Source organism: Passer domesticus, chromosome 3, assembly GCF_036417665.1.
Source record: "Passer domesticus isolate bPasDom1 chromosome 3, bPasDom1.hap1, whole genome shotgun sequence".
NCBI lineage: Eukaryota > Metazoa > Chordata > Aves > Passeriformes > Passeridae > Passer > Passer domesticus.
The window spans coordinates 36,812,691-36,834,365 of NC_087476.1; the positions used below are offsets into that span (position 1 = coordinate 36,812,691).

The following is a 21,675-nucleotide window of genomic DNA, read 5'->3' on the forward strand; positions in this document are numbered from 1 at the left end:
ATTTGGGGGTGGAAGAAAGAACCAACCATAACCATAACACTTGTCAACATACTTGTAGTATGTTTCAAGGGTAAAAATAGCTCATGACAAATGTAAGGCATGGGAGCCTGAGCTCTACTTGGAGTGACCGAGAGTCCTGTAGGGTTTGGGTGTCACTAGGAAAAGAACCTCCCCCATCTTCTGTGGAGAGGGGAATCCTGCAGTTCAGCACACCAAAGCACCTCTCCAGCTGACAGAAAAGTTGTGGAGAAAGAAGACACTGGAGAAACGAATAAAGGGAAAAAAAAAACAACCAGAATTTGTAATTTTGTTCCTGTTGACTTCAATGTTTGTCAGGTATGGGTTGGTTCAATAGGCAGGTTCCTTGCTACATAGCTTGTATCTAAAAACTCCCGACCAGCTGGCTCTCACAGGCCTGGCCTGCAGAAATCCCAGAGAAATGTAAAGATGTAACCTGAATCCAGACAGACAGGGCTCCTGGCTGGAAAAAAAATGAAGATGTTGAAGAAGACAGAGTGTTTCCAAGCCCAGAAGAGGCCCAGCACACCTGGCACTTGAATGCAATCTCTGGGTGTTGTGATGGTAACACATGTATGTAACAAGGCATGTGTTCCATCAGCATGTTGTGCCAAATAAGGTTCTTACACCCCGTGAGCAAGAGGCCAATCCACACTCAGAGTCAGATATTTGATTTATTTACAGTTCTGCAAAGAAACGCGTGCTGGGTGGCACATCCACTACCAAAACATTTCACTACTTACACATTTTAGCCAAGGCATGATTTTTCCTTGGCTACAAGTTACATAGCTCTCCCACTACTTACTGCTCTTTTTTACTGGTTAAGTGAGTCCCTCTCTTCTTGTGCTAATTAGTCCACATACTCAGTCTTTCCCTTCTTTTGAGTCAGGGGCCCATGAGTTGGTATTTACAATCTCCCTCTGCCAGAATTACATTTCACCCAGTTGGAGCTGATTTCAGCACAGTTGCTGAATTGGCTTTGTTAGTTTCTTCCTTATCGTGGAGCTCTGCCAAATGTCCTCGTGGTCTGTAAATTCTGCATTCTTTTTACCTGATATCAGTGGGACATCCTTCTTGCCAAACTTTTTTAACACCACCCTCTCCCCACCAGGTCTGAGATCACTGAAGCACACCAAGCCCTAAAGTTTAACAAGACTTTGTTAAACACTTCCAACACATAACTTATCTTTCTAATATTTTATGCTGGTTTTGGCTGGTGTGGAGTTAATTTTCTTCACAATGGCTGGCAGGGACTGTGTTTTGGATTTGTGCTGAACACAGGGTTGATAAGATAGAGATGTTTTTGTTATTGCTGGGCAGGGCTCACGCAGAGCCGAGGCCTTTTCTGATTTCTGTGCTGCCGGGCTGGTGGGGAGGCTGGGGGTGCCTGGGAGGAGACACAGCCCGGACAGGTGACCCCGAGTGACCAAGGGGACATTGCAGACCATGGAACATCCTGCTCGGTGTGTAAGGCAGGGGAAGAAGGAGGAAGGGGAGGATGTTTGCCCTGATGCCGTTTGTCTTCCCGAGTGACCGTGAGGTGTGATGGGCCCTGCTCTCCTGGGGATGGCCGAGCACCCACCTGCCCATGGGAAGCAGGGAATTCATTCCTCGCCTTGCTTGTGTGCGCGGCTTTTGCTCTCCCTGTGGAGCTGCCTTTACGTCAACCCGTGAGTCTCCTACCGCAACCTTTTCGATTCCCCCCGCGCTCCCGCGGGTGAGGGACGGAGCGAGCGCTGCGCGGCAGCACCGCCGGCACGGGCTGCGCGCGGGCCCCGAAACTCCGCGGGCTGCCCGGGGGGCCGCGCCAGGCACGCTGGGGCGGGGAGTTCCGGCTGGGCGCAGCCTGCAGGCCAGGCCGTGATTACGAACTACATTTCCCACCGAGCCTCGCGGCGAAGAGAGGCGATAAAAGGGGGCGGCAGCGCAGGTGCCGCGGTGGAGGGCAGGTGCGGGTGGCGGGTTTGGGTCAGCTGAGGAGCGGAGCTCCCGAGGCCTCATGAAGCCGCAAGAGCCGCCGCAGAGCGGCCCCGCCACGGCCGCGCTGGAGGCGCTGAAGCAGCGGGCGTGCGAGAGCGTGGATCTGAACGCTGCGCGTCTGGGCGCGCTGAGCCGCGACATCTGGAGCCGTCCCGAGCTGGCGTACGCGGAGCACCAGGCGCACGACGCCCTGACCCGCTTCTTCTGCGGCGGGGACCTGCCCGGCGCCGCCTGGGCCGTGCAGCCGCGCTACAAGCTGGGCACAGCTTTCCGCGCCGACTGGGGCTCGGCGGCCCCGCAGGACCCGCTGCGCCTCGCCTTCCTCTGCGAGTACGACGCGCTGCCCGGGCTCGGGCACGCGTGCGGCCACAACCTCATCGCCGAGGTGGGAGCCGCCGCCGCGCTGGCGCTGAAGGCCGCCCTGGAGAGCCTGGCGGAGCCCGTGGCCGTGCAGGTGGGAGCCCTGCCGGGGGAGCGGCGCTGGACGCTCCCTGACAGCCGCTGACTGTCTCTGTGCGTTTGTGCTGCAGATCACGGTGCTGGGGACGCCCGCGGAAGAGCAAGGAGGAGGCAAAATAGACCTCATCAAGGCGGGAGCCTTCGATGGCCTGGATGTGGTTTTCATGGCGCACCCCTCGCAAGAAAACGCTGCTTACCTGCCCGACGTGGCCGAGCATGAGTGAGTGCGTGGGTTCAGGTGGAAAGAGGTGGTTTGTTATTAGCTTTTTGTCCCCTTCTTGAGAGGGGAATCTGCTTTAGTAGTGGCTGAACCCGGAGCCTTGCAGATGCCCTTCAGACAAAGGTATTTGCTCTCAGCTAAGGAGCCAGGTTAGTGTTAGGGAGCGGCGCTCTGAGCCATTCTTCCAAAGTGCTGTGTTCAGCCTAGTGCTCAAATCCCTGACTGATCTGAGATAATCTTCCGTGTATCCCAAAAATCCATCTTTTGTTGTGATGTTTCTAGGTGTTTCATTAAAACATTCATGTGATTATGCCATCTGTTGAAGTAGAATTTAAAGGTACAACTGCAGGGTTTCAAGGGTCGTCATTCTGTGCTTTCCTGGATGTCAGTCATGTGGTCCTCTGTGCATTTTTAATCAGTTTGGAGGGTGTTTCATGTTTGGCTTCCTCCTTTTGAAAACAACTGGCCAGCTAAGCCTGACTGAAGTTTGAATCTGTAGTAACTTCCACACTAAATTTAGTCACGGCCATGTCGTGTGTATTAACTGTCACATCAACTTTTTGGTTTTGATCCAAAGTGGTACTTGTCTTTCCTTCATGTTTGCACCCAGTGTAAGGATGGACAACAGTCCTACCCTCACACTGCTGCCTTTTCTGCCAGCCATATAACTCTTTGAAAGGATACCTTGTCTTCTTCTGATTGTTCAGCCCTGATGTTCAGAGACAGCACTGGCTCACTTGTGCTTTGAGTCACTTGACTTGTCTTAAAGTTCACCTTGCTGGCTGTGCATCCCCAGAATTGTACACAGTACATGAGGTGCAATTGCCTTAGATCTTACTCAGCTGCTGCATGGACCATAGTGTTTCCATATCATTTTGGAGACAGCTGGCACATTTTAGACTGCCTCTTCAGTCGTTTTCAAGCAATCAACTTTTAGGCAAATGCTTGGTCTTTAAGTACATGATTTTTAAAAAAACTTTGGAGCTTCATTCTTTTCTTGCTCTGCCAGTCTGCAAGGTTATGCTGTTCTTCCTTTGGTGTTCTAAATGTCTGTTTCCACAGTGTTCCAGCAGTAGTCTGCCAGCAGGTTTTGTTCCTACGTTTTATGTCTCATCCTTCTATGTGTTGTTATGTGATTCCTGATCCCAGGGTCTTACCTTGCAGAGACTCCACTAGGAAACTCCCTCCAGTGCAAAAGCTTTTACAAGTATTACATTTGACTGCTTCAGACTAAATTCTGAATTATTTAAATAACTAATTTTCCAGTCACTTATGACTTGTACTGGGAACTGTGTTCAGATTGGTTGTGCTACTGTCCAGCTCTGATATGCTTGGTTTTACTGACCATTTTGCTTTTACCACGGCTGTTTGCAGTGGATAATTTGCTTCTGTTACTGCCAAGTTTCACGGTAAAACAGACAGGGTTAGTTTTCATCACCTGGCCAGTTCTCTGCTACATTCCTTCCTCACATTTCTAAAGAGTCTTAACTGGTTGTTGTAACCTCCTTCAAGACTTAGCCCAACTTGCCTTTCCTTTACTTTTAAGACTATATTTATAATCTTCAAGGTGTAGTTTTCAATGATAGCTTTGTCTTTTTGCTTACAATAACCTTTTGAGTTGGATACAGTAAGATTTGGAAATCTCTCTTCAGAGGTCAAGGTCTGCAATAAGATGCAAGTCCTAGATAGCCTTTAAACCTTTGAATGTGGAGGAAGCATGGAATTGAAGTGCTGAGTGAAACAACTCCAAAAGCTTGAAATACCGAGTTTGTCATATTTTATGCAATTATGAGGTTTCAAGGGTAGAAAGACAGTTTTTCTAATTTTAATTGGTCTTTGGTTGTTTGCAGGGAGTTTAAGGACTGGTGATCACTAAGTTACTAGTATTTCAGTGTCTGCAATTCTGAAAGCTGGCTTGTGCCTGAAATAAGATTAACATATTGGGATAACTGGTGGATACATGCCAAAGTTTGCTGATTCTTATTCACTTACCCTTCTCTTAATCAGCCTATTTATTGTTAGACAAAGAGGATCCACATCCTTCTGCTGGTATTCTTAAACTGGCTTAGGGTGTTATTATTCTGCAAAATCTGTTGGGTTTTTCTGAGTGTGACGTTTGTGTAGCAAAAGAAGTACAAGTAAAGGAATGCTGAAAGAACTTTTTTTTTTAATAAGAAACACATGTTCCTTCTGGAAGAGAATACTGAAGCATGACTTTTTGCTGTACTTTGCTTTCTTTCTATTATTTTGAGAATGTCCAGGGATCTTTGTGAGTTGATTTGAGGGGTTGCAGTCTAATACTTGGGATATTAATGGACAAGTTTCTTACGTTTCTTAATAACAATAAATTTTAAATAAAATTCCTAGTCTAGAGAATGAATTCTGTGATTGTCTTGGAAGATTAGTGGGGATAGAAAAAGGCAAGCTTAATTTGGATTGCAGCAGTAGTAAGAGATGTTTCCTGTTGCAACAGTACACTTCATTGTGTCCCTCTTTGCCTTCCAGAATTTAAGTGCTGGTGTTAACTTTCAGCTGTGGCACAGTTCTGAGCACAAGGGGTCACTTCAGGATAACTGGTTAAGTTGGCAAGACAGAGGGACAAGCAAATTAGGTTGGTCATGGCTGGATAAGAGACAGGTTTTGTGTCTTGGGGGTGGGAGGAACGCTTAAAGATTGTTTTTTCTATAAAGGAGTGGCTATGGAGTACAGATTGTTTTGTGTATTTTAGAAATAGTGAGACCTTATATGTAGATGTCAGTATTTAATGATTTCCTCTTTTGTAAACAGTTCTCATAAACAGTCTAAAATACTAAGTTATTTTGTCAGGCTAATATTAATGGCTGTCAGATGAAGCAAAGCCTGAATTTTTACTGGATATATTAAGGTGCAATATTTTATGACTTCTGTGAAGTTGGAGGATAGTCTTTGCACTACATTTCCTCTATGTTGCAAGCCTTTCTACCACTTTGTTAGAAGGGTGCAAGGAGAGAACATCCTTGCTGTAGCATAATAATGTGTATTTTACAATAGGCTGTGCTTTTCCATGCTTGTAAAACTTGACTTTTGTTATTTAGACATGGGTTATATATGTGACCTTACATGCTTTTGCTATCTTACATACTGTATGCAGTTTATTTGACAAGAATTAGGACACTTAATGTCCAATTTGGAATCAGAGAAAAGGAATTGTTATCATCTTAGAAGAGTCTCAGAAGAGTCAGGCAGTATAAAAAAAGTGGTGCAGAAATTTAGTTAATATGTGAAGCATGTACTCTTCAGGAAAAGGCTATATAATGATGTTACCAGTAACTCCCTTGCCTGACTGGCTCTTGGTGTCATTCAGTTCTACTGGTTTTCTAGAAATCTTTCAGTGTATTTTTGCAGTCAAAGATAGTTTATCTATGCAACAGTCTAGTGCCAGGTAAATTGTTTGGTGTTATGCTGCACAAAATTTAAATGACTTATATTTGTGGGAACAAAAGGACATTTTTCATTTCAAAGATTTTTTTTTTCAGTGAATGAGAAACAAATAAGCAATGCCTTTTATTTCCTAGTGTGACTGTGAAATACTATGGAAAAGCTTCTCATGCTGCTGCTTATCCTTGGGAAGGAGTTAATGCATTAGATGCTGCTGTTCTTGCGTACAACAATCTGTCTGTTTTAAGACAGCAGATGAAACCGACCTGGAGAGTTCATGGTGAGATCTTTCTTAAACCTAATGTCCAGCAAGTTAGAGTTTAGGCTGTTGAAGTACTAACATAGAATATCACACATTCCAAAGTATTGCACTAAAGCACTAAATTAGTATAGTCACTTCAAATATTATGAAACAGCACCACTTCATTTAAATGGTGTGTCAGCAATTTTTACAATCATGTCAGTGTCCAGAACTAACTGCTTAAAATAGGCTGGGAGATCAGATTTGAAAGGGGACTCTGATGCCCGGGTAAAGGCTAGACCAGTCTTGAAGTTGCCATTCAAAAAACAAAAAAAAAATTTGGTACATGGCCTTGAAGTCCTTAATATATGTGGATTTGCAAAGGTGTAAGATTAAATGCTTCCAAAAAGTGAAGTATTACTTATGGCATCACTTTTTGAGTAAACATTCCATTAATTAGATAGCATTTATTGGAGGGGTCTGGTGGTCTGGAATGAAATTTATTTGGTGAAATACAAAAAACAAGTGATGTCAGAAGAACATAGTTCTGGTTAGTAGCCCAATCAACTAGATGTTCACTGTATTCTAGTATTTGATATCTAGTAGGTTTTGGATTAGGAAGGCCATTTTGCAGTAAGACATGTTAACCATCAAGCTTGATTTGTCCTACTTCAACATCATGTATTTCTATCTGTACAGTGAGAAAGGTTCAAAAGGTGAGGTGAAGCTGCCCTGTAGCTCTAAACCCAGGGTTCCTTATTGCATCCAGCACAACATTTTCCAAGTTGAAATTAAGAAACTTTGCCAGTTCTACAGGACTTTTGAATGTAGAGCTGTTTATTTGGAATATTTGTTTGAGGTAAAAATCCTTCCAGAAGTTCTGAGCTGATCATCATGTGTCTTAGCTGCTTATGCACACACAAGTGTGCATTTTTGTCCAGGATATCTGGATGGAGTCCTAATCCTTTTGACTGTAGATGAAGCTGTTTGCAGTTGTGCTGTGCAGCATGCCCAAATGAATTTCAGACAGCAGGCGCAGCCTCTCTATCCTATTTCTCTGTAGAAAACAAGGCACATAATTAAGAGTTTTGGTGTCTGCACCCCATGCGTTGCAGGCTTAAGACTGAAGATGCCTAAGTTTTCTGTTGAATTTAAGCCTAAACCCCTGAATACTGCTTTCTTTGTAGTTTCTAGAGGTTACATGGGTAATGTTGGCAAAAAAATCTAAGCACCTAAACAGACCTTCTAGAGGTAATACTTCCTGAACAGCAGCAAAACTGAAATTACTGTGTTGATATAACTGCTGTCATAAACCTGGTTTTTCAAAGTGGAAATATTTAAATTACTTCTGGGAAAGAACAAGCATCCAGAGTGAGATTGAATTTTAGGAATGCTTTCTTTACAACATTGTGTAGGAGACCTTATATTGTGGACTTTCAGTATAATCAATGGCTGAATTAAGTGATCCTAAAAATAGTAGTGTTACCCCACTTACAGAAGCTGAAATAATTTCCATTGCTTGAAGTCTATAATTTCTAACCAATGTTTCATGTACTGAAACATTGTTGTCTTGAGTTCATCTGAGATTCTCATGTGATCTTTCTTCCCTAGTTATGAGTAGAGTATATGTTGCCCCCTTAAAAATGGGAATGTAGATTTTTTTTTTTCCTGCCCCAGAAGTTGCATTAAACAGGTTGTAAAAAGAATGTTTCCATCCAGAGGGGCAAATTGAGTGCTACTAATAGTGTGGAGGTGGCCTACTTGTAATTCAGGTCTGCTATCCAGCCCACATTGCAGTTGCATTGAAATATTACTGTGGACCTATTCAGACTCTCTCCAATTCCATTTACAATTGTGCTGGACAAGACAAGTGAAAACTGTTTACTCATGAAGCTACTTGTTCTGAAAAAGCTTGTTATGGGTATGTGTCATGCAAATTTGCATGAATACTTACTGCTTCCTTTCCTGTGATGTCTGTCCCTCTCATCTGAGCTGTTCCTATTGTTATGGACAAATACTGATACTGGATGAATTCAACACAGTTTTTTATTTTGACTGTATTTGAGACTAGAGATGAAGTTCATAATCTTAATGGGTTTTCTGCACCAAAAGAAATGCTTTGTTGTCTATTTGCAACAAATTAGTGCTGTCTCTTCAGGCCTCAGTGACACATACCAGTAACTTCTGCAATATTTCCATTTAAGGTAGAAGTTTCTCAGGTTTTACAAAAAACAAATCTAATTCCACATAAAAAAAAATGAGGGTAGGAGGCCAGAGAGACACCCTGTTGGAAGCAACTAGCTGTTAGTACAGTGACATCTAATGTGGAACTGGGATCTGTGATGTGTTCTTGTCGAAATATCTAAATATTTCTGTATTTTATGGAAATGCCTTTGATGCCATAATGATAAAAGCTGTAGTTAGTCACACATTTCCTCAAGGGAGCACTTTCAGCTTAAACTGCACTTGTGACTAAAGCTACATATATTATGCATTCCAACATTTCTGAAGAATTAATATGAGCAACCTAAATGAACTTTCTGTGCACTGCAATACATACATTACTCCAGTGTTGCTGAGAAACTTAATCAGTTTTCCTTCGAGCTCACAAAATAAGTTGGAAACATTCTAATTGAGAAACATTTAAAAGTTGGAATCCAAGTTATCCCTAATAGCAGTTTTTGGTTTTTTTTTTTCTTGTTGGCAAACAGATTGGTTTATGACTCCAATGCATTGAATTTTAGGGGATTAATTGGAAATTCTAGTTTGGCTTGACTCTGGAATGTAAAACAGATGTCTAAGCAAAGAATGTTGTGAAATTGTGCTGAAAGACATGTACATGTTCCACAGAATCTGACATGATGAAGAAGCTTTGTCCACATACTGCATTTTTAACATGCTTTGTATTTCAAGCTCAGCTGATATTTTGTTGTTTTTGTTTACATGCTTATAGTTCTTGACCCAGGAATTTCATGACAGGGCTGAAGATCAAACAATTGCATTTAACACTGACAACACAACTTTTCCCTTTCTGCAGGTGTAATAAAAAATGGTGGTGTGAAACCTAACATCATTCCTTCTTACACTGAGCTGGAGTTTTACTTGCGTGCTCCTTCAAGGAAAGAGCTTTCTGTTCTGACAGAGAAGGTTGAAAACTGCTTCAAATCTGCAGCAGTGGCCACAGGATGCAAGGTAAGAATATATTCATTGTCATGTGTTTGTTACACAAACCAGAACAGGAAATCAATGTTTACTTTGTCAGCATAGTGTTTAACTGAAGTAAATCTAAATTACTCTTATATTTTTTGCTGTTCTGTTGCTTTGTGTCCTGAAAGAAAGCTTTGGTTTATAAATAGAATGCCACAGAATCCTCGAGGAATCTGTGTTGGGAGAGACCTCTGGAGGTCATCTGGTCTAATTCTCCATTCAGAGCAGGACCAGTTAGAGCAGGTTGCTGAGTGCCATGTGAACTTGTGAGTACTTCCAAGGATGAAATTCTACCACCTCTCTCAAAAAGTGCTCTGCACACCTCGTGGTGAATGAGGGTGTTTCTAATGTTCATGCTGCAATGACTTGAGCAGTGACACAGGTTTCCTGCAGAGATTGCAGTGTTTCCATCTTTGGAGATACTCAAAAGCTGCCTCAATGTGGTTCTGGGAAACCAGCTCTAGGTGACCCCAATTGAGCAGGGGAACTGGACAAGATGACCTCTATAGGTACTTTCCCACATCAACCCTCTGTGATTCTGTTGTATCCAACGGGAATTTACTTTGTTGCTTCTTGTTGCATCACTTTGACATCTGAGAAGTCTGGTTCTGCCTTCTCGGTACCCTTCCCATGTGGTAACTCTAGACAGCAGAGATGCCCCGCTGACCTTCTGTTCTGCGAAGGCTCAGCAGATCGAGTTCTTTCAGCCTGTCCTTGTACATTGTGTTCTCCACCTCATCATCTTGGTGGCCTTCCCCTGGCCTAGCTCCAGTCTTGATTTGAGGAGAAACCAAATGAACACAGCAGCAGATGTGGTCTCACATGGGTTGTCTACGTCAGTAATAAAAATACTAAAACACTAATGCCACCAGTCTCAGTTGCAGATGAGTGCTACAAGTAACAGGCAGCAATGTAGTATTTTGTGCCACTGATTATAAAACACTTGGAGCTTGCATGTCTTGTGTCACCTGAGCCAGACATGTTTTCATGCAAAGCTAGGCTTGGTCATGCACTATCTGCTCTTAAATGAGTTCCATCTTGTGTGGTGGATGTTCACAATCACCTTGTGATTCGTGAGCCTGTGCATGAGTTCTAGGAGGATTTATTTGCTCTGTAATCCCTCTGGGAACTTGAGGCTAGGATGGTCTGAGGAGTGTGTAGTTTTCAAGGACCTCCTCTTGGCCCTTCAAGAGGATGTGACCTTTAGCTGTTGTTCAGTGAGCTGGAACATCCCTCAGTTTCAGTGACACTTAAAAAAATAATAGCTCCCAGACTGCATATCTGCTTCTCTTACTCTGCATCCTTGGATGCATCCTGCCTGATCCCATGTACATTAAATTTCTTTAAGTGTCCTGTAATTTCTTTTTGTTTTGCTGTGGGTGATGCTTCTGTCCTACAGATAGTGCTGCTAGCCTCAGAGACCTGGGAGGCTTGATGGCAAACCTCACCTGTAGAAACAAGCAAAACAGGTATTGGGTCTTCTGTCTGTTTTTTTCCCCATACTGTTGGTTGTTAGGTCCATTGTCTCATTATACAGCAGGCTCATGTAGCAACTGAGTGATTTTTCAATTAGCATTCTCATTTGTTTTGCTTTTAGTAAATGGAAGTGTGTCGTATCTAGGTGGTTCAAGCAATATGATTACCTTTTTGTGTGGCTAAGATAGATGGTTCTTCTTGGCTCTGTTAATTACAGGCTTATGATTAATTCAGTTGGAAAAAAGAATGTATGTGGTCATCAAAACAAAGAGGTATGGGTTATGTGAATCTTAACATGTCACTCTCATAGTCTTTTTGAGACATTTGGTGTTGTTTTCCTACTATGTCCCCTTCACTATATCTAGAAAAGAGTTTCAGAAAGTGAACTTTATGCAGAATGAAAGTTAAGACCTCTTTTGAAATTTGACATTGATAGATTTTTTCCATTTGTTTTCAAATTTCTTACCTGTATGAAGCCATTTCGTGAGTGGGGCTGTAGTTATTGGAAGCATTCTAAAGAAAGGTAACATACAGTTTGATAAAAGCCCATGTTTATTTCTATGTAGTTTAGTAGTATCTGCAGGCAAAATCATTAGACACTGTTACAGGAAATATTTATTTCCTATTTTTGGAGAAAATTTTGAAATCCTTCTTCTGGAATTTGGCTGTCTAGTGCAAACTGAACAGAACACCAGCTGTGTTTTGATGGAGGGTACTATTGGGCAGAATGTTGTATTTTTTTAAAGAAACAGCACTTACATCTGTTTTGCCTTGGGCTTGAAGTCTGGATTTGTAGGGGTTTTTTTTGGCCTTCGGATTGTTTACATTGAACTGGCTTACACTGGAGAAAAACTTAAAATAATTTGGGGTTTTTGTCTAGGTGGAAATAAAAGGTGGTGAAAATGATTACTACAATGTGCTTCCAAATAAGAGCCTGCAGAAAATTTACAAGGAGAATGGAAAGAAGCTTGGAATAGATTTTATATCAGAAGATGCTATCTTGAATGGTTTGTCAGGTAACTCCAGCTGCATTTTTCATTGTGTCTTAATCTTAGGTTGATCAATCTTCAAGTGTATAAAATAACAAATTAGAACTGTGTATAAAATAACAAATTAGAGCTAAGTTAAACACAGTTTGGTCAGAAGAAAAAGCCAAATTACAAAGCTAAAGCTCTGTAGAAGGTTTATATCTCTGGCCTGTGTTTTTGTGTTTGTTGTAGAAGCTAAGAACAGGTAAGAAAAGCCGTAAACACCTTCTTATAATAGTTCTGAAGATATTTCAAGTAATAAACAGTTTGCTTGGGGGAAGGGATGGAAAGCTAAGAGCAGTCTTTCTGAGAACATGAGGATGTGTAATGAATTGTTTCTCCTTCTGTGGCTTTAAAATACAGAATCCTGGTTTGCTATAAATAGGGATGAGACTTTGTTTTCAGGAACTTTTTTTAATAATATTGTCCAAGCTTACATATAAACAAATCTACTAGTATCTTAACAATTATTTTAGAGGGAGTTTTTTGAGAGATTTATAACTTGAAGTTTAAGTATCTCACTAACTCTAATTTAATCTTTTCATTAACAAGTAATTACATGCCTTTAATTTTAGTTCATGAGTTCAACAGATCAGTTTTCCAAAGGGTGCTCTTCAAGTAGGTGTTCACTTTTGGGTCTTGACTCAAGCAATTTAACTTTTTTGGTCTCTGAGCTATATCAGAAATGGAAATTCTTGAATGCTTTGGTGGGTTTCTTGTTATCCTTAACACTTTTTTTTTTCAGAATCTTCCTACAGGAGCTCTTTTCAAGTCTCAACTTCTGCTCATACTTTTAGCCTTCACTTCTGATCTGAACTGTATTTATGAACATTTTTACTCCATTCATGCTAAAGGTTTCACTCTTAGAAGGAAGATACTGTTCTCAGTAAAAAGTTAATTTTAATTAGTTTTGATTGTGGTATTTGTCTTCTCTATATTAAATGCAGATTATCTTTGGAGTTTGGACAAATTTGGTGTTTAGGAGCAGCTCTCCAACTTCTTTTTGTGGGTAGGGGAGACATTGTATCTAATGATATTCTTGATATCTAATGGTGATGGGATTTTTTCTGTTTCTTACTTCCCTTCCAAATTAAACAGTGGTTCATTGTCTTGTGTTTAAAAACAAATTATAACTTAAGGCAGATTTCTTCCTACTTTCTTCAGTGTAATACAAATAAGATTTACTGCTTTGCTTGTTTACCCAAAGAAGGGCGCTGAGGAACCTTAAAATGTTTACTGTAGTGCAGCTTTCTGGAGCTCTGCTAGTTGGTTCCTTCAAACCATTGCAGTAAGGAAGATCATGAATATCAGTGATTTTGCTTTTGTTCAGAGGTTTTGAAGTGAACTTTTTGCAGACACCCTGCACCAATAGGGCTTTCATATGTAAGTTATATTATATGCTCAATGTTAACCATTAACTTGCTTAAACCAAAACTCCCTGTATGGCTGTCCTGTGTCAAATGTCAAAATGTCCTTGAGCAATTGCTTTTTTATCTCATACTGCAGTAGGGTTTACTGAATTTTCTTTCCACAGCTTCTCCTCTGAATTTTTGCAGTGGGAATTCAGAAGAGATAACAAAGCACAGTCTGCAGTGCCATAGGGGTGGAACTTTGTATGCTACCCTTTTCGGGGGGGGGGTTGAGTATTTTTTGTCGTCTTTTTCAAGACCTCTATTTCTGTTTAGTTTTCATGTGGTTTTCAATGTTTTCTTTTAGGATGTCAGTTTCTTCTGTTGAAAGGGAAGGAAGATAGCTCAGTTGCTTCTCCATGTGTGTGCAGCAGAACAGTCGTTAAGAGCGGAGCGCACTCGCTGCCACCTCTGCAAGGGCATTAGTGTGGCTCTGCTCCCAGGTATCACTCTAGGCAAGGCCTCCCTGAGTACCTCAAATCACAGGCTCTGGGTATGCCCCGTGCAGCTCTGCTGCTGGGCACACAGCCAGGGGGATGTGACTTACTGTGAGACTCAGCTAGCTTGGACCAGGCGCCAGGACCCGTTTCTCCTTCTGCTGTTTGTGGAGTAGCTGTACTACAGGATATCCATAACCTCCTAAAGCAGATGGCTTAGTTACACATGTCTTAGTTGAGGCACCCACACCTGTGATAACTTAACTTAGTCAAAATACAATATTCATGGGGTTCATTGGCTTCCTGTGCACAAAACGGATAAAGAAAAATCTTAAGAAGGTCTAGTATATTTGAAAATTCCACTTTTGAATGTTGGGACTGTATATAAACGTTTCCTGGAATCTTTTGTGTTTCCCCTCTGTTCCTGTTTGTGGTAATACTGACTCCATTAAATATGCAGTGACTTGAAGAGGCTTCAGGATATATTTTTGAGAGGCTGGAACTCCAATATCTCTCTGTTGAAGATAGCATAGGATTATGTATATTGCATTGATAACTGCAATTACTTATGCTTCCAGAAAGAATCCCAATCTGGATGTGTGTAGCAAGCACACAGTTTCAGATGTTTTAGTGGAAACTGTTGGAACACCTGATGTCACAAACTTACAGCTGTTATTCCCATAAAGGGTGTAACATTTTGTCTGATAGAGGGAAGATTTAGCTGTCTCATTTTTAATAAAAGCTGCCTGGATTTTTCCTCTCCATGTTACTAGAAAATACCCAATTTAAATGTCTTCTACTCAGCAAAAATAACATGTCAACTGGTAGTACATTGAATATGGGCATAAATTTAGGAGGAATGACATGACTGAGAGCTACGATGCAGTGAAATTTCTAATGTTTCATTTGCTAAGTGGAAGTAGGGAAAAGGGCAGCACAGTCTTTGTGGCAGTTTGTGTATTGGGACATTCTAAGGCAGGTCTAGAACCCTTGGTTTAGTCTGGAGTATGCAGAACTTCTGGTTTGTCTGTCCAGATTGACCAAAGAAGGAATCAGTAGTGCGGACTACTGGAAATTAAAATAACTTATTGCTGTGCCAAGAGTTGGATTTTCTTCAAATGCATCCTGAATTTATGGGAAGAGATGTTTTTGAGCAAGCTTTGTTGTTTCCCTTATCTGTAAGCAGAATAAATAGCAAACTCTTGTCCTCATAATGTAGGCTCTGTGGACTCACTTTCAATAACTATAGGCTTCCAAGTAAAATCTGTATTTTTCCATCATTTAATTACTAAATCTTAAGGCACTAGCATTATCTTCTCTTCATAAAGTATCACAATATAGAGGCTACCTGATGTGTTAAAATTAAATTTTATACGCCATTGCTAAACAAACAAATTCTTGCGTCTCTGGCCCCAAAAAAGTTAATTGGGATCTTAGTGGGTCACCCTATTTTTCCCTGATAAAAAACAAGGCTTCCTCTGGTACCTGGATTTGACAATAACTGGTATGTTGGTTTCTCCAGCTTTGAAATGTCATGTTAACAAATAATGCTTGTTTGAGAAAAAAACAAAACCAAAACCACTTGGCATGTAGTTGTAGACTCTTGGAAGATTAATGTGAAGAATCTTCTACTTTGGGATGATATCATTCAGTAGATAAGGCTGTGAGATAGGTGCTAGATAACATACTGAAAGTGATAGGCATGAAAGAATCATCATTAAAATCTGCAGCATTGCTATCAGGTGTTTGTCTACAATGCCCTAGCATTTTGTCTGGAATTTAGTTCTGATTTTATTTCAGGAGTGCTTGTGCCATTGAGATTTCCATAACTGAGAATAATCAAAACACCTGGGGGTAAAACTAGTTACCCTCTATCTGTTTTTGTTTAAAGATAAATAGTTTCTACTTTAGAATGCTGAATATTTGCATATTGGTGAGAAGCAGAAATTGTTTGGTTTAGTTCTAAAGGGCTCTAACAGGGCAATAGCTGAAATGCTTGACACTCCCAAGGTTTGCAGCCTTCCTGTTTCTGAATTAACAGTTAACTGTCAGGAGATACTTGATTAAAATGAGCAGTAAAAGGAATAAGAACATGCTGATACATCTTCCTTGCAGTCCAGTTACTGGTCATTGATCAGAAGTGCCTGGAGAGCAGCACCTGAAGATGGCTAGTTAGGGAAAACACCTTGGTGACAGGAGATATTTGTATGGATAATGGCTCATTAGAAATGTTCTTATTTTAGTGTTTGGGGCAAAGGATACTCCATTTTAGATATGGGCTGGAGAGAATATCTACCATGCATTTTCTTACAGCATTCAAAACTGCCCAACACTTTTTCATTAAGAAAATCTCTCTGCTCCTTCTAGGTTCCACAGACTTTGGAAATGTTACATTTGTAGTCCCTGGGATTCATCCTTATTTTTATATTGGCTCTGATGCATTGAATCATACTGAGCAGTACACAGAAGCTGCAGGTGAGTGGAAGTGAAAACAGTGAACATGAATAGTAGAGCTGCAGAAAAAGCTGACAAATGTAGAATTTCTTGGTTTGTCTTTGAGGCTATATGTATGTGGGTAGGATATACTCCTCATACTAAAAGATGATAACATCCAGACAAAAGAAATTAGAAGGATTATCCATAACAGCATATTCAGAAGATTTGCTAAACATGAGCTGAAAGTAATTTTTTACTCCTAAAATACAGGAAACATAACAGTGCTAGCTTATAAAACTCCACAATTTCTGGAGAGCATAATGTGAACACTGAAATTTCCTGTTCTCAGTCTTAGTTGCTTTTATCAGTAGCAGAAAATTAAGTACTTGCAAAAGAAAAAAATGTTTTGAGGCATGGGAAAATAGATGCAAGTAGATTTTTAAGAAAAGGTTCTTGCAGCTGAAACTTAAAATCTTACTTTATAAAATATCCCTTGTTCAGTAAACAAGTGGTTTAGTATTGGTAATCTAACCTGAAATTCCTCTTTTTTTTCTGCAGGGTCACAGACTGCTCAGTTCTACGCCTTGCGCACAGCAAAAGCTTTGGCAATGACAGCACTGGATGTCATTTTCAAGCCAGGTCTGTTAGAAGAAGTCAGGGAAGACTTTAGAGAAGTGAAGCTGAAAGAAGAGGAACAAACACATCCAGTAGAATCTAAAAAAGAATCTGGTGTTGGTGAAGGAGCATGTGCATCACACTAAACTTCATTAAAACATTCTCAGTAGCATTGACTTAATGGAGATGCTGTATTTCAATCCCAATAGGGGCTGGATAAACATAGCTGAAGAAATTATGATTTTATTTAATTTGGACTTTAGGAGAAGTAAATAGTATAATTGCTTTCAAAAAATGTGAAATTTCATCTAGCTGTAATATTTGTCTTCACTATGGTGATGATTTTCATACAAAGATCTCAAATATGTTCTCTTTAATTTGCAGTGTTGAATAAATTATAGTGTTTAGATCCCTTGTCAGTGATTTTCTATGTAGAGCTATATTAAAATTCCTTATAGAGGAAGTGTGGCAGCTTTCTGTTCTAAAATAAGCACTTTTCATTTAGTGATCATATGCTGAATCTGATCTGTGAAGCTTTTATGAAATTTCTGGTCAGTTACTTTTCTTGGGACAAGAGGGAGACTTAAAAAATGAATGGAGAGAAGGGGCTATGTTTGGAAATGTACTTGGTTTTGATAATAGTAGCTTCCAGCAATGGGAGAGGATTATTTGTATAGGAATGCAATGTGTAAAGCTTGATTGTCCTGAAACACGTTGGTTTTCCTCCTAGTAAATTTTGGAGGTGTTGTGGAGAAGTCATGGATCACAAAATTAGAAAGCAGCTTAATGTTTATTTGATTAAATCAACACATTTAAACTACTTCAAGAAAAGTTCTGCTCTGAGGCAGTACAGGTGTCCACACAAGGTGTTGCATTAGCTTAACTGATCTGAAGGAGGTGTATGAATTTAGCCAAACCAGTGGAAATCTTTGTCACAAAGCTACAAGTGTGGTGCCATGAAGCAATAAATAGTTGTGTGCAAGTCCCTCTAGTAAGCTCAGAGGAGCTTGCAGTGAGCACTGCTGGCTTTTTTAACCTGTTTGTTCCTGTGTCCTAAGCAGCAGATCTGTGTTGTGTGGTTAGTCCGTTTAATCTTTGTTATTTTGCTTCCCAGGCACATTGATACTGCAGTTTTATCAAGGTTGTGTTTTGTGTGCCCAAACATGTTAGGATGTCTTTTGAGTCACTGGCTTAAGGATCTTGTGAGTACACAGAAAAGAAGTCAGTGGACAGATGGAGTGAGAAAGCAACTTATTGATTAATGTTCTCCTAAGCACAGGTTTTACTGTAAGCTTCAGAAAGGAAGGCAGGCTGTATTCCTCAGGAAGTCAGAATAACTTTCAGTAAACTTTTTCTTTTTTTACCAGTCTCTAAATGGTAAACTCTAAAACTCTGTTCAGCATTTATAGTTTATTGATTTCTATATTCACTTTAATATTACACCAGTATCCTTGCTTTCATTAGCAAACAGTTTTCACAAATGGATATGAGAAAAAGGTGAAGGTGGGAATCTGAGCTATAGATGTGTCCAGGATAGTAAGGAATACTAAATCTAACTGAAATTTGTTCTAAGGTTTGTCAGAGGAACTTTGTCCTTAACTTTTGATTTCCAGTCTGCCTTGCTGGTTCTCAGACACAATTGCAATTCATTAAGATCTACTGGGTTAACTTAGGCTAGTGCATTGATTTCCTTAGCACATGTGGCTTTTTATTTCCTCCTGCAAGAACTGCTTAACTCATTTTTTTGCTGATTTTAAGATGGAGTGTTTGGATCCCATGTAGATAGCACAGGCTGTGTTGTTATGTTTCCTACAAGCTGATGTGCATTAAAGTCTTCTCAGTTCTCTTTGTTCAGACTTCTTAGCTGCATCATATCCAAGATCAGTTAATTAAACTTCTCTGAACTAAAAGCGTGTCTTCATTTTGTTGTAATCATTGCTGGAATTAAAATGGAATTGAAGTACTGATTAAAGATGAGTTGATATTAATAAAGGAATATAATTGTGATTGTATTTTCTTGTCCTTTGCTTAATATTGGGATGCTGCATGATTTTGAGTAGCATGTTTGATTTTTTTCTTTCACTCCCCCTAGTTTGTTCTGATTATGTAAGATAGATTGAGGGTGGTTTAAGCTTTCCATTTTGGTCTGCATTTGTGAGGGTTAATGCTTTTCAAATACAGTATTTAATGTTAGTCTTTATAATCTTATGGCTGTTTTAACTGTTAAAACATGCTGGAACTGATAGAGTAAGTCAAAACGTGAGCTTGTGAGTGATCACAGAAGGATCTCTGTTAGGCTAAAGCTGGTCTAGCCTCCAGTTTGAGGTGGGAATTACCACCAACACTAGGCCAGGTGATCTTGGCTTCATTTGTTAAATCCTTGAATCCTCGTTCAGCCTCCTTTCTCAACTCCCCGTGTGAGCTAATTCCAGTTTGTCTCAGAATATTCATTCTTGAGATCCAGAACTAAAGCAATCTGGGATTTAACCTTGCAATTTTAATAGCACAGTGATACTATGTATGGGAGAATTTTAGTTCTTGTGGGAATAAAACTTTGATTTTCTGTCATTTATGCTCACAAATCACGGGTGTATGAAAATATCCAAAATGTTTTTCGAGTTACCCTAACTGCAGTCTTCCCTAAGCTGTTTGTAATTTAAGAATATTGGAATATTTGTCAGGAACAGTTTTCTCAGCAATGAATCAAAATGTGTGGGTAATGGACTGTAATGCCTGAAATTATTCTGAACTGCTGATGGCAAATGACAGCTGTGAAAGGATGAGGTGATGATGTCCAGATGTTGTGAAGAACTTAAAGCCTCTGCCAGCCTAACAAACTACTGTATTTCCTTATTTAGTATCTGTCTTAGAACCTGAGTAAAAGATACACCTCGTTTAAAGCAAAACAAAAAAAAATGAAGCATGGAATGTGATGGGTTTACTTTTTATGAAAAGATTTGAAGGAGAGAACTTGCAACCTGCTGTGTTCCTGGTGCAGAAGAGCCCAGCAGTCTTTCTTCAAACCATAAGTGGGATGCAGTTTTATGTTCTTGTGAATCTTATTTCTGTAATTGCTTCCCCCTACTGTGAGTGCTCTGTACCTGCTCCCATTGCAGTCACAAGGAGCAGGACCGTGTTCCTCTGAGGAAGAGTCATGACACATTAGCTGTTGAAGTCTCTCTAGAATCATTGAGTGATCTCATAACTTGCTAACAGCGTTCCTGAGAACAGACTTGTATTTAGAGCAAAACGTTTAAGAATAAATAATTTTGAAGTAACAAAAGAAAAAGTCATCCTACATTATTTCCTTTTTACCCCTGAGGTTTGCAATTTCCTTGTCCTGCAAGTAGCAGCCCTCCACAGAGCCTTTGTCCACCAGACTGTTTCATTGACTGCTGCTGCCACCCACATTTTGTTCTTACTAGGGAGCAAAAGTGCATTCTGCATAAGTGCTCATACCCAGACTACACTAAGCAAAAGTTGGATAAGTTTGCAGCTGGTTTAGATTCTTCTAGGCACTAATGGAAGCCAGAAGTATCTGACAAACTCACTGAGGGTTTTTCTTGAGCATTAGAACTGCATCTAATGTCATTATTTAAAATTAAAGTGAGAAGCCCAATGCTTCAGTCCTAATGAAGTCCACATGGTTGAGGACAGTGTAAGAATATGGAGCTCTTGTTTATGTTTCATAGAGGTAAAACCTTATAAAGGAAAGGCCTTATAAAATCAGGCCTTGCTCAGCTGAATTAACAGCTAGCCTCTTAAGTTCCCATGAGAAAGAATTCTAGGAATGAAAATCAGTTTGCATAACAATCTATTATTGTGAAAAAAAACGGGTTGCACCTGTGAGAAATAAAAAGCCTATCCCATGAGAATCCGTGAAGAAAATATGTAAACACCTGTGTAAAGAGAGAGTCAGCACATACACACACAAGCACCTTCTAACCAAAGAACTGAGTGGCAAGTAAGTTACTAACCAATTAGAATTAAACAGGATGACTTTGAAAACTGTGTAAAAATAGGCTGTAACATTCAAGTGGGCTTTTTGCCACTGAAACTTTGAAGTGCTGTGCCTGTTGTTATTCACTGGCTCTTGTTATAATAGCTCTAGAGTTTCAGAGAATCACAGAATGGTTTGGGTTGGAAGGGAGATTAAAAGACCATCTAGTTCTTCATGCTTCTCACTACTCCTAGAATAATACCATTTCTTGTCCTACTCTATCTTGGCCTTGAACACTCCCAGGGATGGGCTATCTGCAGCTTCTCAGTGGCAGACTGGTTTGCCTCTTTGCTGCTTTACCCAATCAGTAATCATCATCATCCTTAAAGACTACCAAAGGCTTCAGCCTCCAAAGCTAGAAGTGCTCACAGGCAGAACCTGTGTCCATCCACAACACACACAGACCTGCCTTCTGTACACAGCCTCATTCCCAGCTGGGCTTTGGGTTAATCTCAAAGAAATTGCAGAGTATCACCCAAAGCAAGGAGAGCGAGGACGGTAATGCTCACAGTTACTCTGTGAGATGGAAAGCTGGGTGTCATCACTGTGGTGATCTGGAGTTTGCATGCAGGCTTCTGATCAGAGCCCTGCTTGTGAAACTCTGGGACTCTGCAGCCCTACCAGCATAACCAGATTTAAGGATGCATTTGGTATTCATCTGGGTCAGGTCCTGCGCTCTCCGTGTATAAACTCATGGAGATCATGCTTTTGAGGGTAGAAAACACACGATGC

General features: G+C 40.5%; 1 protein-coding gene across 3 annotated transcripts; it reads left to right on the forward strand.

The window, feature by feature from the left end:
* Nucleotides 1-1,895: 1,895 nt before the first annotated feature.
* On the forward strand, nt 1,896-18,955 carry PM20D2 (peptidase M20 domain containing 2). 3 transcript variants are annotated; one of them, XR_010358452.1, is made up of 8 exons: nt 1,896-2,452; nt 2,529-2,677; nt 6,232-6,374; nt 9,373-9,527; nt 11,899-12,034; nt 13,763-13,898; nt 16,260-16,367; nt 16,887-16,916. XR_010358452.1 is itself a non-coding variant. In XM_064412636.1 (7 exons), exons 1-7 carry the CDS (start codon nt 2,018-2,020, stop codon nt 17,087-17,089), a joined length of 1,329 nt encoding a protein of 442 aa, XP_064268706.1. In that variant the 5' UTR covers nt 1,896-2,017; the 3' UTR covers nt 17,090-18,955. The 3 variants fall into 3 exon arrangements, 1 of the variants encoding a protein (XP_064268706.1); XR_010358451.1 differs by having other exon boundaries at nt 13,763-16,367; nt 16,887-16,928; XM_064412636.1 differs by lacking the exon at nt 13,763-13,898 and having other exon boundaries at nt 16,887-18,955.
* Nucleotides 18,956-21,675: the final 2,720 nt, after the last annotated feature.

Excerpts from the sequence above, each read along its gene's own strand:
- PM20D2 (XM_064412636.1), top strand. The coding sequence starts at position 2,018 with ATGAAGCCGCAAGAGCCGCCGCAGAGCGGCCCCGCCACGGCCGCGCTG. Across the intron at positions 9,528-11,898 it reads CAGTGGCCACAGGATGCAAG|GTGGAAATAAAAGGTGGTGA; the intron begins GTAAGAATATAT and ends GTTTTTGTCTAG. Across the intron at positions 16,368-16,886 it reads GCAGTACACAGAAGCTGCAG|GGTCACAGACTGCTCAGTTC; the intron begins GTGAGTGGAAGT and ends TTTTTTCTGCAG.